The sequence below is a fragment of the Mobula birostris genome, chromosome 4 (assembly GCF_030028105.1).
Source record: "Mobula birostris isolate sMobBir1 chromosome 4, sMobBir1.hap1, whole genome shotgun sequence".
Classification (NCBI taxonomy): Eukaryota; Metazoa; Chordata; class Chondrichthyes; order Myliobatiformes; family Myliobatidae; genus Mobula; species Mobula birostris.
In genome coordinates, this window is record NC_092373.1 from 49,956,855 (window position 1) to 49,975,830 (window position 18,976).

At 41.5% G+C, this 18,976-nt stretch overlaps 1 protein-coding gene across 3 annotated transcripts in view; it reads right to left on the reverse strand.

Annotated features, from left to right (window-relative positions):
• The window catches only part of usp13 (ubiquitin specific peptidase 13), a 94,988-nt gene that overhangs the window by 34,701 nt on the left and 41,311 nt on the right, over positions 1 to 18,976 (reverse strand). For all 3 annotated transcript variants that reach the window (XR_011885680.1, XM_072255317.1, XM_072255318.1), the window contains exons 7-11: positions 15,049 to 15,143; positions 14,104 to 14,291; positions 9,919 to 9,990; positions 6,692 to 6,785; positions 1,106 to 1,231 (exon numbers count right to left, since the gene is read on the reverse strand). Coding sequence is in view for 2 of the 3 variants with exons in the window: in XM_072255317.1 (XP_072111418.1) it covers positions 1,106 to 1,231; positions 6,692 to 6,785; positions 9,919 to 9,990; positions 14,104 to 14,291; positions 15,049 to 15,143 (575 nt within the window). In the remaining variant the exon portion in view is untranslated. The remainder of the gene's footprint in view (positions 1 to 1,105; positions 1,232 to 6,691; positions 6,786 to 9,918; positions 9,991 to 14,103; positions 14,292 to 15,048; positions 15,144 to 18,976) is intronic.

Here is an 18,976-nt window from a genome sequence, read left to right on the forward strand (position 1 = left end):
AGTTCATAAATAATCTTAAAAAGCTATATTTTTTTTTAAGTGTCAGCAGAACTAAGCAATACAGTTCTTAAAATTTAGAATTATAGAATCATACAGCATAGAAAGCAATTATTTGTGCTGACATTATGAAATAGTTACCTAATTTAATCCTACGCCACAGCTTTATTTAAAATCGCTCATGACTCCGCAAATGACTCTCTTCATACAAAATCTAATTTTTATTGCCTTTCCAAGTAGTCCATTTCCACTATAACAACCCTTTGTGTGGGAGAAAAAGACTATCATCTCTTGATGCAAGAAGGTACTCCTTGAATGTTTATGATACGTCATTAATGTTCTCTATTATCTGCACAAATTAAAATCATGTTAGCCATAGACAAATTACCTTTAACAATTTTGTGTGGCTGTTCTTTAATGACACGTGCATTTCAAAGTAAACTAATTTAAAAATACTTCTTTGAGGACTTTGCTTTGATTAGTACTTGAGTGCAACATTCTTATTCTTCTATCTGCTGAAAAAGGTGGATTTATAATAGCAGAAAATCAGCAATATTATGATATGAAGTTTTTTCCCAGAAGACAGGTGAATTTATTATGACATCTTGTATCATGCACAGGCATTAAAGCAGTCAAGTGTTACAAATGAAATGTGATTTCCAGGTTTTAATAAATCTGTTTTTATTATATTTTGTTATGTCTTACTTAAGACATTAGCAAGATCTTTTATCTTTATATCAAAGAAAATTATGCTTGGATAAAGAGGAGTGCACTAAAGGTTGATTTTAAAACAAAATATTTTTCTTATGGACACTTTACAATGAATGATTGCAAACGTTAGTGAACTTGTAGCCCGCTAAGAATCAAATGAACCCCGAATCCCATTTTCAGAAATTTAAATGCATAGCGATTCAAGATTGAATTGTTCTATATTGAAACCAAACTAAAAGAGATAATATATCATGAATAAATTTGGCAATACAATTTCCTAGTAACAAATCTGTTTTTGTAAATGGACCTATCCATCAATAAGAAATTTTGGAGAATACCTACTAAAACCAAAATTTGAAATTGAAGTAAAGACATTTGTTGCCATTTGGAGACTTACATCTACAAGGTTGATTAAATGCAGAAGGAATTCTAATGCATCCTGTTGTCGATTTGATGAAAATTCTGGATGTCCTTTTCCAACTAAGGCTTTAAACATTCTGGGTGCCATCCCTTGTTGCTGAGGCTGCAATTATTGAAACAGGGCGTTAAACCGGTTATTGTGTTAACGACAGCAGAATGAAGAAAGGAAAAATAAAAGAGCCACTAACAAAGTAAATGCTGGAACAGGCTCCAGTAACTGATTAGATTAATCCTGGTCTTCTGTAATATTAATCACAATAGATGTTGGCTCAACTTGCCGATCTGTTGGTCAGCATCAGACAACTTACATACAGGCATGAGGCCTAGAACAGAACGTGGAACAATACAGCACTGGAAGAGGCCCTGCATTTCCCCATCACCATCCCCGTATCTGCACCAAGCATGACGATACTCCAGCTAACCATATCTGCCTGCACAAAATCTGTATTCCTCTATTCCATGCATGTTTATGTGTCTGCTTAAATGTTTCCATCACCTCCCCTACCAGAGAGGGTTCCAGACATCTGTCATTCTGCATCAGAAAAAAAAAACTTGCCTTGCAAATCTCCTTTAAGTTTTCCCACCTCTCACGTTAAACCTATGCCTTCTCATACAAACGTCTGTATATAACTTTTCCCCCGAAGAGAAACACACTGACTTCCTACTCTATCACAACCTTTCATAACTTCACATATTTCTAATAGGTCACCCTTAGGTTGACACTACAGAGAAAATCCAAGCTTGTCTAACTTCTCCTCATGGTCAAAACATTCCAATTCAGGCAGCCTCCTGGTGAATCTAACCTCTCCTCATGGTCAAAACATTCCAATCCGGGCAGCCTCCTGGTGAATCTAACCTCTCCAAATGGTTAATCCATTCCAATCCAGGCAGCATCCTGGTGAATCTAACCTCTCCAAATGGTTAATCCATTCCAATCCAGGCAGCATCCTGGTGAACCTAGCCTCTCATGGATAATGCATTCCGATTCAGGCAGCCCCCTGGTGAACCTAGCCTCTCCTCATGGTTAATCCATTCCAATCCAGGCAGCATCCTGGTGAATCAATTCCACACTCTCTCTAAGGTCTTCATTTCCTTCTTACAGTAGGTGGCCAGAACTGTACAACTGTGGCCTCACCAGAGTTTTATACAGTTATAACAGGGCTTGATAACTAAATGCCTCAACTGATGAAGACAAGAATGCCATACACTTTCCTAAATACTCTATCTACAATACTTGTATTGCACTTTCAGAGAGCTACGGACTTGCACCACGTGACCCCTCTGTACAGCAATGCCTCTGAAGATCCTGATACTTATTGCATATGTTCCTCTTGAATTTGAGCTCCCAAAATGCACCACCTTACACTTGTCTGCATTAAATTCCATCTGTCATTTCCCTGCCCAACTTCCAACATTTATATCTATTTTCAGCACCTGCAGAATCTCGTGTCTGTATTGCAATGAATCTTTTGACAAACTCCCTCACTATCCACAAGCCACCAACTTATGTGCCTTTTGTAAACTTACTATCTGCCCACTTACACTTTCATTTAGATAGAGATCTCAACACTGCTGTACATTTAGCTTCTGTGTTCTGGAAGGATCAATGTAAAATCAACTTAATTCAAAAAGCCAGGAAAAGCTGAACATTTAGAGAAACTTCACAATAGAACTAGAGGAATTGCTCTTATGCATAGAATCCAATTTTATCACGAAAAGCTGACGGACTATGGTTTCCCTACCAAATCAGCAGACTGGATTGACAAGAGGACCACCCAACCATTTCCACTTCATCATCTCAGTATGTGACATTAACACATAGATAAAGCAGTACTGTGGGCAAGTGGCCAAGTGGTTAAGGCATTCGACTAGCGATCTGAAGGTCATGAGTTCGAGACCCAGCCGAGGTGGCGTGTTGTGTCCTTGAGCAAGGCACTTAACCACACAGTGCTCTAGGACGACACTGGTGCCAAGCTGTATCAGCCCTTGCCCTTCCCTTGGACAACACTGGTGTTGTCCAGCATAGGCAACTGCTGGTCTTCCATACAACCTTACCCAGGCCTGCGTCCTGGAGATTGAAGACTTTCCAGGCGCAGATCCATGGTCTTGCAAGACTAATGGATGCCTTAAATAAAAAATAAAGTTAAAAGCAAAAAAAAATTGCATTTTTATCCACAATGCCAACAGCCCTAACTGTCATATAGATAGCCAGCAGGCCTCTTGGATTCAGGTTTAGAAAGGAGCCACAAGTTGTGCAAATATTCTCTCCCAACTGACTCTCTTTCCCTGCATTTCACACTTTTGCCTGACTGTGTACTCAAGACTGGACTGAATGCTCTGTTACCGAAGTTGTATAACGGGGTAAAGTGAAAAATTGCGTAAGAGTTCACAACAAAGCATAACCTGAAATTTAAGCCAGGTGGGGTCTTGGGCAGCTAACCAGTATTGAACTTACTTTTCAATTGCGCATAAAAACAGAAAATGCTGCTAATATTCAGTATGCCAGGTAGCATTAGTGGACAGACCACAGTGTTAAAGTTTCTGAGCGATAACCTTTCATCTGTGTTTATTACAAATTTACAGCAACTTCAACTTTCTGTTTTACATTTCCAGTATAAATGGGTCATGGATGGAGAGTGCTGCAGGTTGGAACTTGGGACTGATGAATCCAATACTCTTGAGAAATATTCAGAGCTGTGAAACCTCACAGAATCACTCATGGTCTCCACATGTTTCACATTTTACAGCCGGCCATTCCTAAAGGCCACAGATTGTTCAAAGAAGGTTCAAACATTGAACTAAACCTGTACTATCCAACAGATAGATCCCACACATTATACTTGTCTATTGAGTAATGTGCTATGAATGAACCCCTCCCAATTTGCTTGATTTAGCTGCCAAAGGGCTAGAATAATGAATATTCTCCAGAAGTCCATAGTTGAGCCCTCCATTAGTCAGGGTTGACCATGGATATCGCGTCCTAGCTATCTAGGTGATGCACAAGTCAGGGCAGTGCAATAGGGTGAGTGAGCTGTTGCCCACCAGGCTCCCCCTCTCCATGCAGCTGATGAACCAAAGGAATAGGAGAGACCCATACGGTTTGGTATCAGTGGCACTGTAGGAATTGCCGGTCAGCATTGAAATCAATGTGGAACGGCCTTAGGGAGCCCAGCTCCGGAATTTTCCTCAGCGTTTACTCCCGAACCCTTCCCCATGGTACGTATAGACGAAAAGCTCTGGAAGTCTGAGATCAGAATTTTCCTTCTACTAGAAGAGCTGCCAACCACAGCTGAAGAGCCCCACCTGCCAAAGTGACTGTTTTTAAGGCACCAGTAGCCCGCCTTTGCCCCTTCCCCTGTTGGTAGAAATAGTCCCGCCAGGCTAAGTAGCTAAGCTACACATGAAGACTGGGAGTTGGATTCGGCTGTCAGGATATCTGAGGTGTACGCAATTGAGAGCATTTGATAAGGACTGGGAACTTATCCCCAGTACCTCCCCCGGCTATGACAACCTTATGACCAAGTCATAAGGGCAACAATCATTGTATAGAAAAAAAGGCAAACTGCAGTTTATAAAATCTCAGATCAAACCAAGCAGCAAAAAAAAAAAACCTTTGATTCTGGGAGAATCAGACAAGTAAGGATATGACTTCTGACTCAAGTGGCATGCAGGACTCAACAAGAATATTGCAGAATCACATTTGGACCAATTTAAACCTATGTGTTGAATGAGAACCATAAGCTTTAAACTGGCTGACCAGAACTCCTATTTCAGGAATGATACTCAAACATGAGAGAAGATAGCCAGAGACCAGTTCTCTGTACATTCAGTTAAAACCCAGGTTTCAGACTCTGAACAGAATACAGTTTATGTACAATTCAGAAATACATGTTAGACATCCACAGAATGTTAAAAAGTAACTTTGTGACTTAGATGTGGCATGATTAAAATCTATGAATTATTTGCAAATGAAACTCACTCAGACTGCAACTAAATGACTTGACAGTCATCACCATTTGCATGTTTTATACACCTCATTTCCTTGAGTAAATTATAGAAAAACCATCTCAGCACTTTTTGTACATTTCTGGTGCCCAACATAGCAGGAGTCTAAACTGAATGAAGCTTTGAATGTCGCAATAATGAGCTGTTACTGAGTTAATCAGAACTATTGTCCAACTCACAGGAAAACCTAAATAAGGATTAAAAGGTTAACTCCAACCAGTTACAGAGGTGTAAACCTTATGGGTTAAATGGCTACTTAATGTTCTGCAGTTTACAACTATTGAGAAGCAAAATTCAGGGCACAATCACGTATTATAAACTTAGTACGGATACGAAGCAGAAATTCACTTTACTCCAATAATGAATGTCGAATGCAAATCAGATTACATGAATAAAATTAACTACAAAGTGATGCAGAATGGGATCACCTTCTCCAGGTTGCAATACAAAATGATTAAAAACCACAATCCAGTGGATAATGGGAATATTCACCAACTTCGAGGGATTTTTTAGAAAAATGCAAACTTGTATAGAACCAAATGTAATGCAGTGCTTTTAAAGCAGTGCCTCAGAAAATATTTATGCATTGTGCACCTAGGCCATTAGGATAATTACACTCACAACTCACCAAACACTACTGTATATTTTTTCTTAATTCTTTCTGCTTCATCATTATTCCTGGAACTGTGCAACTTCGTTTTGACAAATTATTACTCACTGACTTTCAATATTTCTTGGCATTTCTTGAAAACCATCTGACTAAAACTAGTCAGAACTGAACACATGAATAGACAGAAAATGCTGGAAACACTCAGAGTCTCTAACCCAGAATGTTAACTAGGCTTCTCTCTCTACAGATGCCGTCTGACCTGAGTCCTTCCAACATTTTCTGCTTGCATTTCAGATTTCCACCATCAGTGCTCTTTCTGATTGGAAACCTGACACATGTTCCCAGCTACTGTACATGTTTCCTAATCAGAGGCTCTCTGCCAGTAATCCCTGTGGATGTGGGAATCAGGAGTAGCCTCCCCATTTTGTATTCTAAACGCAGATGCCTACTTCTTCATTACAGAGCATTTTGAATACTTTCCTGGACTAAAAGCTTTAATGAAATTGAACTTTGGAAGGTGAATACAACACACAGCCACTTCAGTCTCTCATTTAGCACAGCAGCCAAGGATTAAATTCAACCAATAAAGGATGGAAAAAAGAAAAAAGGGAAAGGCCTGTGATATGGTGGAAAATGGAGATCAAATACATAAACTCAGTCTGAGACCGACAAACTCTTAGCACTTCCTTCAGGATCCTTCTTCTGCAGAAAAAACTGAATATGTAGCAGTGTTCTTCAAAATCAATTCCATCAAATTTTAACAATTCTTGGCTATGCCATCCCAATTTTGCTTCAGGCATGCATGTAATATTTCTCATTTATTTAAAACATGCAACGACCACATAACAATGTGTTGTTGGGACTGCCACGGTGTAAAACAGTTTACTGTTCTTTGAACCTCCACTGTGTCACACCTAGGTTTCAAGCCACACGCAGGCAAACAACTACCTTGTTTTCTTCTTTCATCACGTGTTCGATAACCTCAGACTTCACTGGAGGTTTGGAGTACTGGCCTGAGAGTAGTGCATGTCCCAGCTTGGCCCTTTAAAAAAAATACCACAGCTGTCAGCTCAATTACGTATGAGAAGTACGTTCTGTACACAGATAGAATGCAAGTTTATTATTGAGTCCCAAAGATTCACATCAATTCTGACAAAGTGGTAAAAAGAGGTGAGAACAGATAAAAAGGTAGAATTAATTTTGTAATGTTATTTGTTAAATTCAGATTAATTTTGTAATGTTATTTGCCAGATTCAAGCCATTACTACCGTGAAGAAAATAAGTGGGATAAGACATGAAACTAAAGGCAGAAGAGGGACAGAAAATGTGCAGTAGGACACACAAGATCAATTCTACACATCTGCTGGAGCAGATGTGATCAAGTGGCCTGATTCATTTATATCAGCTCAGAGAGGTGCTCCACCCAGTGGTCACAATGTGAACTACCAAATTTAAACAGAAGAAAATTTCAATCCTGAGTATGAGGGTCCAAAATCTTATTTGAAAGCAATCTCATCACTTTTGAGTACTACCAACCTACAACTCTGACAACTTAGTAGAATTTATGGCTGTTTTTTTTCCCTCTCACCATAATGAAAATGGGCATTTAACACAGCAGAATGTTTAAGAGCATTTTATGGCAAATGTCAACTGCTCACAGCTATGTAATCAAGAGATTATCCTGATACATACTGTATTATATCTTGAGTAAGCTGGTGAAGACAAAATGATTACTTTCTCCCAATCAGTATCAAAAGAATTTGTACCATGCACAATGTGTTTAATCTATTTATTCAGCAATCACTATTCATTCAGCTTTCTCACATCTGAAGTAGACACTCAGTACATTTTGCACCTAATAAAATGGCCTTCTGAGTGTATGTTTGTGGTCTTCTGCTGCTGTAGCCCAAGCACTTCAAGATTCAACAAGTAGTGTGTTCAGAGATGCTCTTCTACACACTACTGTTGTAACGTGTGGTTATTTGAGTTACTGTCACCTTCCTGTCAGCTTGAACCAGTCTGGCCATTCTCCTCTGACCTCTCTCATTAAGAAGTCATTTTCCCCCAAAGAACTGCCACTCACTGGATGTTTTTGTTTTGTTTTTTTGCACCATTCTCTGTAAACTCTAGAGACTGTTGTACGTCAAAATTCGAGGAGGTCAGCAGTTTGAGATACACAAACCTCCCAGTCTGGCACCAACAATCATTCCAGAGTAAAAAGCCACTTAGATCATATTTCTTCCCCATTCTGATATTTGGTCTCAACAACACCCAAACTTCTTGAGCATGTGCACATGCTTTTATGCATTGAGTTGCTGCCACATGATTGGCTGATTAGATATTTGCATTAACAAGCAGGTGTAGAGTATACCTAATAAAGTAGCCACTGAGTGTACACTCTTTATGATTCTCTTACCTTTGTCTTTAAACTCTGAAAAATAGTTTCTTACTCATTGAAACTCAGTATCAAATAGCAAATAAAGTGAATAATCTGACGAGTAAAAGCTAATTCCTCATGCCAAAAGCTCATAATCTGTACAAACAATAGCTTTTCAAATTCAGCAAAGGCGAATAAATAAGTGATTGTCGAAGAGATTTCTGATCATATTTTTGCATGGAGATACATTTTTTGATTAGGGGAAAAGTCATCATTTTGTCTTTACTGGCTAAGTCAGGATAATCTTGCATTAGACAGCTGTGAGCAGTGAATATTTGCCAAAATATGCACTTTAAATTTGCTTTTGCTGTGTTCTACACTTCTTACTCTCACCTTCATAAAAATACCACCAATAAATCCTAGCTGTTGGAAACATTAATGTGGTTAAGTGGTGTGATTGTTGTTTTTAAAACTATATTTTAATGAGATCTAGTCAGGATGGAAATGTTCTCCTTTCTTTCATTCTGCATTTACCACGGCCCACCTAGAGAACTGCAGACTGAGAGTTTCCTGCTTGCTTCTTAAGGCAGATGACGAGAAGGGGGCAGAGGCCAAGTAACTGATCTCCATCCCAAAGATTCCTGTCCTCTAGCTCAGCTCCTGATTTGTCAGTGAAAGCTGAATGTATCAAGTGAGATCAGATATACACCAAGGGCTTGAACCCCTGAAGATGATTTATCTTGGTCTGCAGCCTGATCAATCACACCCTGTCCCTCGGCATGCTCACACTCAGTGTTCCCAGAGCAGCAACTGTGTTCTCTTGAGTTCTGGCTCCACTTTATTGATGCCACCAACCCTGGTAGTGGAAGATGCAATCACAATGTTACAGATTTCAACCTGCAAATTACAGCACTGTTATTTTGTTTCCCCCCCTTCCATTCACTTGCCCATCAATTCTCATAGTAGAGCTTAATCAGGAGGAGAAGAATATGGCGGCACGACACAGCGCGCATGGCCTCTCCGGTGATGAATATCTGTAATCTGTCAAGTAGAAGGCCATGCATAATTCTGATTTGATGGAGGCAGACACGAGAGCACGGAGGAACATCTGGTGAAACTTCTGAAATGCTTGCTTCGCTTCCGCTGCTACTGCGTGATCCAAAATCTCCGGAGGAGAAGGCCCCAAATCCTCGGCTTTGCCTGTTGCTTGGCGGCCGGGGCCAGGGTCCAAGCGCTCGGCAGAGATGGTGCTCGGTGTCAGAGGGCTAGTCGGAGGCTCGAAGTTTTCGCATGGACTCAAGAGTCGGACTGTGGTCAGGTGCTTCCAGGATGCTGCATCGGCAAGTTTGCGGCACTGGAAGCTCATGGCAGGGAGAGTTTCTCCCTTCTACCGTCTGCATGAGATGTTGGGGCTATCAGGACTTTGAGACTTTTTTTTTTACCGTGTCCATGGTCTGCCCTTATCAAATTACGGTACTGCTTTGCACTGTTGTGCAAAATATGTTATAATTATGTGGTTTTCGTCAGTTTTAGTCTTGGTCTGTCTTTGTGTTTCTGTGATATCATACTGGAGGAACACTGTATCATTTTTTAATGCATGCATTTATAAATGAGGACTGAGTGTTCTCATAATCTAATCTAATCTAATAATCTAACCCTTTTAGTAGATTGTCAGACTGATCTCCAGGCCGTTCTGTTTTTCAACATAATATATTGCTACTCTGCCTTAAGCACATTTACTGTTATATAAGTCATACAGAACCATTTGGTAACACTTCCCACCAAAATCTGTACTTACATCTGTGTTTCAAAATCCTGTGTTGGATCCAGAGGAGAGTAATCAAATATTCTTTGGAGATTTCCTACGTACCTGTAAAACAAGGGCACTACACTGTATATCATACTTCACACAACCTCAGAATACAAGGATGTCCCTTTGAAAAGGGTTGAGGAGGAATTTCTTTAGCCAGAGGGTGATTAGTCTGTGGAATTCATCACCACAGATGGCTGTGGTGGTCAAGTAATTAGGTGTATTTAAAGCGGACATTGAAAGGTTCTTGACTAGTAAGGGTTATCAAAGGTTACAGAGAGAAGGCATGAGAATGGTATTTAAAAATGTAAACACGAGGAACTCTGCAGATGCTGGAAATTCAAGCAACACACATCAAAGTTGCTGGTGAACGCAGCAGGCCAGGCAGCATCTCTAGGAAGAGGTGCAGTCGACGTTTCAGGCCGAGACCCTTCGTCAGGACTAACTGAAGAAAGAGTGAGTAAGGGATTTGAAAGTGGGAGGGGGAGGGGGAGATCCAAAATGATAGAAGACAGGAGGGGGAGGGATGGGGCCAAGAGCTGGACGGGTGATTGGCAAAAGGGATATGTTCAAAAACGAATCCGAAAGCCAACTGGGGTAAGTTGGCGACGGAGGCACGTGGGCACTTATCCTTGTAAGCGGAACAAGTGCCACACATGCCCTTACACTTCCTCCCTTACCACCATTCAGGGCCCCAAACAGTCCTTCCAGGTGAGGCGACACTTCACCTGTGAGTCGACTGGGGTGATATACTGCGTCTGGTGCTCCCGATGTGGCCTTCTATATATTGGCGAGACCCGACACAGACTGGGAGACCGCTTTGCTGAACATCTACGCTCTGTCTGCCAGAGAAAGCAGGATCTCCCAGTGGCCACACATTTTAATTCCACATCCCATTCTGATATGTCTATTCACAGCCTCCTCTGCTGTAAAGATGAAGCCACACTCAGGTTGGAGGAACAACACCTTATATTCCGTCTGGGTAGCCTCCAACCTGATGGCATGAACACTGACTTCTCTAACTTCCGCTAATGCCCCACCTCCCCCTTGTACCCCATCCGTTATTTATTTTTATACACACATTCTTTCTCTCACTCTCCTTTTTCTCCCTCTGTCCCTCTGACTATACCCCTTGCCCATCCTCTGGGTTTTCCCCCTTCCCCCTTTTCCTTCTCCCTGGGCCTCCTGTCCCATGATCTTCTCATATCCCTTTTGCCAATCAACTGTCCAGGTCTTGGCTCCATCCCTCCCCTTCCTGTCTTCTCCTATCATTTTGGATCTCCCCCTCCCCCTCTCAAATCTCTTACTAGCTCTTCCTTCAGTTAGTCCTGACGAAGGGTCTCGGCCCGAAACGTCGACTGTACCTCTTCCTAGAGATGCTGCCTGGCCTGCTGTGTTCACCAGCAACTTTGATGTGTGTTGTTATGAGAATGTTATTGACAGGGATAACAAATCAGCCATGATTAAATGATAGAGCAGACGTGATGGGCTGAAAGGCCTAATTCATTCCTATGTATTACCGTCTTATGGTCATAGGGTAACCTCCCAGCTTCATGTGGATAATAGCAAACCGAAAATCACTCGTCAGTGCGACCTGTAGGCACTAGGTCTAGGTAGAAATTCTGCAAGTTGCTGTTGGAGATACTGAGCTTCTCATAACCCTTGTAGGTAAGCTTGCCAGTAAAGGACATGCAATGACATGTTTATACACTTCCTCCTCACCAGAACAAATTAGGTCTGCTCTATTCACGAATAAAGGAAGTGGTAAGTTACAACTACTGCAATGTGTAGAATCTCATTCCATCGGAATGATTTCAAAATATTTAGTAATGCAGATATTTAAAAAGCAGAATTAAACTTTCTTTCAGTCTTCCTAAGATTCGTCTTTTGCAAATTTTTCTTTCATTTTTGTACACGGTTAAACCTCGTTCACATTTGCTCCCTACGGTTTAATGAGTATGTTTGTTTATTCCATCTCATTCTTCCAGCACAGAAAGAGGCTACTTGGCCCATTGAGCTCCTGCCATCTCGCCAAGGAACACCGGCTATCCCCATATGCTTGCCTGTGACCATGTTTGTGAACATACAAATTCCACACAGAGGTTACGTTACAACACAAGTCATTGCATTTGAGAGTCAACTGCTGTACAACTTGCAATTTGTGGCTGGTTGAAGTACTCTTTTAGTGCTGATCACAGAAATTCCCAATGCCGAACAGCACAGACTGTACCGTACGCAACAGCACATTAGTGCAGGCCAGAGGAGCCGCTAAGGATCGCTGTCAGCATAGTGAACAATAAGCATCATTTCCTTGCTGTTCACTACAAAATTCAGGTCATTATTTCACTTTTGTACATCTTCAAATACTTTCTATTTGCTTTATTTTTCAACCTTCAAGATGAAGGCAATAAGTGATTGTTTTCTTCGGGCCAGCAATGGCACCAAGTGCTCTCAGTTACAATCAAAGTACGTCTGGTAGCGATCAGGTTCTGGCCAGTTTGCAGGCCAAGATTCCCAGCGAGCTAGACCACAAAACATAGGAGTAGAATTAGGCCATTCGGTTCCAGAGTTTGCTCTGCTATTCGATCATGGATGATTTATTTTCCTTCTCAAACCCATTCTCCTAGTAACCCACTGGTGTACTGTTGAAAATGGGATTTTTAAAGATGGGCTTGAATTGGAGGGGCATGGACGTCCTTGAGAGTCATAGGGCAGGAGGAGGTTACAGAAGAAGCAGGATAGCAAAGCCATTCTGGGATTTGACAACACAGTTAGGAATTTTAAAACTAGCCATATCAGGAGCTCAGGTCAGCAAACAAAAGGGGCAATGAAAAAAGGAGGATAGTGTGAGATAGGATATTGGTAACAGTATCTGGGAAAAGGATTTTATTAGAGGAGCTGAGACATCAAAGGAGTCAATGTGACATGACGGAGAAGAATTTAGGTTACATCTCGGATATATATTTGCACAAATCACACTGGGTTTTCATCATTCAGTCGCCAAGGAGAATGTGGAATTACTAGCTTGGGCATGGAGTTTGTGATGAGAGAAAAAGATCCAGGTGCTGATAGTTTACACGTGGATCCTGGCAAACATCCTTGGAAACTATCACCAGTATGCAAAAAACAGAAGGCATCAGAACTTGGAATGTTATGGTGAGGTTGTATAAGGCACTGGTGAGGCTGAATTTGGAGTATTCTGTGCAGTTTTGGTCACCAAATTACAGGAAGGATATTAATAAGGTTGAAAGAGTGCAGAGAAGGTTTACAAGGATGTTGCCAGGATTTGAGAAACTGAATTACAGAGAAAGGTTGAACAGGTTAGGACTTTATTCCCTGGAGCGCAGAAGAATGAGGGGAGATTTGATAGAGGTATATAAAATTATGATGGGTATAGATAGAGTGAATGCAAGCAAGCTGTTTCCACTGAGGCTAGGGGAGGAAAAAAAACCAGAGAACATGGGTTAAAGGTGAAGGGGGGAAGTTTAAAGGGAACATTGGGGGGGCTTCTTCACACAGAGAGTGGTGGGAGTGTGGAATGAGCTGCCAGATGAAGTGGTAAATGCGGGCTCACTTTTAACATTTAAGAAAAACTTGAACAGGTACATGGATGAGAGGTATATGGAGGGATATGGTCCAGGTGCAGGTCAGTGGGACTAGGCAGAAACATGGTTCAGCACAGCCAAGGACCAAAAGGCCTGTTTCTGTGCTGTAATGTTCTATGGTTCTATGGTATGACTGTAATTTGATTAGTTACAATGCTAGATCCTAGAGTCTGTATAAGTTGCAATGCAGCCACAGAAATAGAAGCCATTGCAAGTGGCAACAACTGTCTCACTAACTGAAGTCAATAAGCGTACTTCCAACCTGCAAGAAGATGAAGGAAGGGCTTTGGAAGAGGAAGGTGTTTTCCTCAGCTATGTCAAGGGGGACGAAGAAGGAAGCAGTCCTGATGTCAAAGGCACATGGTGATGACGGCAGTGTTAGTCCTGCTTCAGTAGCAGAAATTTGATAGAGGTGTTAGGACTGAAGAGCATGGATTTAGAAGTGAGTTCATTGGTGAGAAAAAGGAACACAAAAATTGGGAGGCACAAAGTATCCCACAGTATATAACTGTAAATCGCAGAGCAGCATTGTCATACACTTAAAAACCAACTTCTACTTGGTGCTCACCTTCTCTGAAAGTCAGGGATGCTAAAGATTATCTGCATGACGGAGCTGAGGTAGCAGCTGTTTCCTAGATTCTTGATGCCCGTGTACCCAGACCCATATATCGGCTTCAACTTTGTACCAGATTCCTGGACCACCTCCCACTCTCTGATTCGTGGCTTTATATCATTGACTGGATTACCATTTTCGGACTGTTAAACAGATGCAAAAACACACTCAAATGTTATCCAATCCACTCACACTTTAATAACTAATGTTTTACATTTATTTTTACAATAGATAAACAATTGATAATACCTTTTCTCTGTTGGACAGTTCCATTCAAATTTTTTTTCAAAATTATCTATAGTATTGATGAAATAACTATATTGTGAAACTAACCAACCAACAAAGAAATATTGTCAGCGGCAAAGAACAAAAACAAATACCACCATTCTTCATCCTAATATTAAATCTGAACTGCTTATATTAAAGCTATTTATATTTTCCACACTTATACATTTGTGTTTGTACATTGTTTTTTTCCTAACACTCAAGGTCAAAGTGCAGAAAATATAGCCAGATATTCCCTTCTAAAAGCGGGTGTTAATGCACATGGCTCACATTACTTGTAAGGAAATTGAAAGACAAAAGATTACAGTTGGTTTGAAGACAATCAAGTTTTGTCATATCATCTTTGACTTGAACTTCTTTGCAGAGTTGTGACAACATGCAATTGCTCCATTTCCTGATCTCCAATCATCAAAAAGGTACCTTTTTACTTAGTGCAAATTTTCTGAGTTTCATTATGTCTGGTCTTAACAAATAAACAATTTATTCAATTCCATTCCCACCTTACTCACACATAATGAGTACACGCCTATTGACTGCCATTTCAGCTACTGCATCCCCAGTAAGCAGCACAATGTATTCTTCCTTATGAAGAGAAAACAGCTGTTTTCCACTCACCTTTTGCATTGTTAGCATGTTGATACCAAAGTGCATCAAGTGTTCTGCAATATTTTCATCGAGTACTGCTTCCTCTTCATCAAATGAATATACATCTATATTGTAAACAAAATTACAACTATTTTAACAACCAGATTTTAACAAAGACATAAACCAGACAATTAAAATGGACTATATAATGATTATTGTCATTTGTCGATAATCTGCCATCCAATTCTGCATCCATTCTGATGTATGGTTGATAGATTGACTACAATTGATAGATTGATAGGTTGATAGATTGAGCTTTGATATCACCCAAGATGGACACATCACATAGATTGAATCATGTTAGCTCAAGGGCTCCCATTGTGTAGGTACCGTATATGGAGCTAGACGTTCACACACAGGCAATTACAGGTGGAAAGAAGCAAGCCATTTCTTGTCTGCAGAGACGAATATACAAGTCTGACAACATGAGAGTGTGAAAGGACTACTTACATTTGCTAAAACAAAGAAGAACATTAAGCCAATTCACCCCTCAATAAAATCATGGCTGGTCCATAACTCATCTACAAATAGAGTTACAGAGCATTACAATACACAGGCCCTTTGCCCATCTAGTCCATGCCATCCTGGTATTCTGTCCAGTTCTATCTACCAACACATGGACCATAGACCTCCATACCTCTCTTATCCACGTACCCATCCAAACTTCTCTTAAATGTTAGAATTGAAGTCGCATTTACCACTTCAGCAAGCAGCTTGTTCCACATTTCAATTCAATTCAAGTTTAATTGCCGTTCAACCATACTTGAATAATCATGAGTACAGCCAAATGAGACATTGTTAGTACGGGGTCAATATGCTAAAAACACATTACTAAAGGCTGATTTATACTTCTGCGTCATCTCGATGCCGTAGGTACGGCGTCGCCGCAAACCCTACGCAGAACCTACTCGGAGCCCTACTCCGTAGCCTGACGCGCACCCCTCCCAAAATGTAACTGCGCGTCACAGCAATGCAGACCGCAACAACTGTGATCAGTCCGCTTGGTATCATCGCATTTCCTCCTACGCTGCAATAGCTTCCCATTGGCCAACTGCAGGGCAGGGAAGGAACTCTGGCTGCAATGCTTTCCATAAAGCTTTACAGACCTCCGAAATTATAGAGGACACATTTCACTTTTACGACAAAAGACGCTTGCTTTAAACTTGTTTACCCTGAGGAAGACTACTATGACCACGAAGCCTTTGCATGGGCAAGTGTGTGCACATGTGCAACATGCCCGAATTGCAGAGCGATGCAGACACACCAACGCACAAGTATAAATGCTCACAACACACGTAGGCCACTTGCGTAGGTTATGGCGTCCATTTGAGGCACAAGTATAAATCAGTCTTAACAGTTGCACACAAGAACACATTCACGGAATAAAAGAGTGTCGATGCCCCCACCCCCCGCTTGAGGCCCAGTCCTTGCACATTCAAGCACACATAGAGTATTAGTAAAAAAACACAACAACACAAAATGTGCATCTATATAGTCTAGAACTCCCAGCCCATCAAGATCATCTCTTAGCCCCAACGCCCTCTAGGCAATACGGCGGCTTAGATGCCCAATCCTAGAATATACAGACACATATAGAATATTAGTAAAAGCACAACCAGACAAATAGATATGTATATAGTCTGGACCCCTCAGTCCAATTGAAATCTTCAATTGACCACAACTGCACTGCTCCCGGTAGAGTAGTGGTCACCAAATCGACCTTAGTGAAAGGCAAGATCTGGGGGTTCTGACAGACATAACGGCTAAATTAAATGCACCTAACAAGGAGCTCATGGGACATCGTGCTTCTCGTTTCTTGAACACAGAAAAGTCTTTATCTCAGGTAGCAAGTCAACAAATTGTTGCAGCACTTTGCCGCGACTCAACCACTGAACATCAGCATGAAGAATTATGTCTCCGTAAGCGGCATCGAGCTCATCCAATAACACCTTGAATAAGCGGTGCTGAAGCGTTTTTGCACGAATCAAGTTTATCAGTTTGACAACCAGTGTCGTTACATGAGAGAAGTCCACGACCTTCCCAGCCAAGGCCTGCCGATGAATCACACAGTGATAATGTAGGAAGCTGGGAAAATTAGGGTCATTATGGTACAGTGCTATAAAACCAATGCGCACACCACGCTTTGCTGGGGCCCCATCAGTAGTAATTGCCACCAGTTTATGAATGGGGATGTCATTTTCACGGATATATTTTTAAACTCACCGTAAATATCCTCACCTCTCGTTCTCTCCTCTAATTGCAAAAGAGTGAGGAAGTCCTCCTTTGTTGTAAAATCCTGGAAAGCCATTCTGAAAAATACAACAAGCTGAGCTGTTTGCACTACATCCAGAGATTCATCGAACTGCAGTGAAAAATATTCACAGAGTGACAAGTCCTTTAATACTTGTTGATCCACGTCCTCTGACAGTGACTCTACCCTCCTTGTCACTGTTGCAGGGCCAAGCAGTATATCATGTATTGCGGTTGTGATGTTGTTTCTTGTTTTTAAAGTCATTAAAAACAGTCTCTGTGGTAATGGCCATTGCTTCCTTGAATAAATCGCCATCTGCAAAAGGCTTCTTGTGTTTAGCCAAAAGGTGACTTACACGAAATGATGCTTCAATAGCAGCCTTATTTTGAGCAGCATGTTTTGTCAAAACGATTGCCGGGCCTTCAACCTCGGTTTCAGCTCCGCAACTTTCCTGGCACGAATTGCGCTCTTTTGGGGGGGTAGGTGCCTTTAAATTTCTGGTGGTTGGTGTTGCGGTGCCACTCCAGATTCCCTCTTTTAGTCAGTGCCTGTGTTTGGCGGCATAACATACATACACACTTGTCTTTCACCAAGGTAAATAGAAATTCCTCTTCCCATTCTGGATGGAATCTGTATATTTTCGCCTTCTTTCGTGGAGCCTCCGCCGTGCTATCAGGATATCACCAGCGAGTGCCGTATATTGATGTTTGCAACAGTCTGTACTTTTATCTAATCTAATTGGTCACTTTGATGCGGCACAAGCTACGCTGAAAACGCAGTTCATGGCGGGAGAGCTACACACATGTGCACTAGGCAGAAAGAATGGGACTAAAACCCGGCAACCCGGAAACAATCTCTCTTTACAAACAGCTTTCAGTAGCGGGAGTATTGCTACATTACCACTATCCTAATTAGTATTATTTATTTATATAATGCTCACATTATAACAGTATTTGTGTATTTATTTTTCATTTTTCTTGGGACCTACTGGGAAAGTCTCAAAGATCGACCGGTTGGCGACAACTATGGTAGAGCATGACTTCTCGGATGCGTCTCCCCCAGCAGTTGAAAATCAAGCGACCCCGCGGCTTGAGGCCCAAGTCCATTGAATGCCGCCAAAAATATCTGGAGTCAGCCACAAAAGAGCTTGTCTCCTGCCAAGTGAAACCCTGGGAGGGCAGCGTCACCACCGTTCTGGATGCTGGGCCACACCACCCCCAGTGAAGCCCAACGCCTGCGTCTCCTCACTCTGGCAACACCGTGGCTTCAGGCCTGGTCCTCACTATGACCAAGGCCAGGGAGTTCCCCTGCCATATGCCCCTACCCTCATCCAATAAATCAGTAAATTGAACTTGCAGCATCCCGGATTAACAACATCCAAAGGGGTCTTGGGATCACAAGAAAAGGGACAATGGTGGCCACTCACTACAAGACTGTAAGCCTCCATCGACTCAGGCAGCAGCACATTCGCAGCTCCTTCATTTTCTACGCCAGCAAGTAACTCACTGATGGCGTAGACCAGCAGTACTTTAAGTTCTTAATGTATAGCAGGAACCTGTGATCACTAGACTTACATTTATGTAGAACTGTAGCACCTTCTGTTGACTCTGTAGGAGCCGCTGCCAGTCTCACTGCCATCTTGCCACA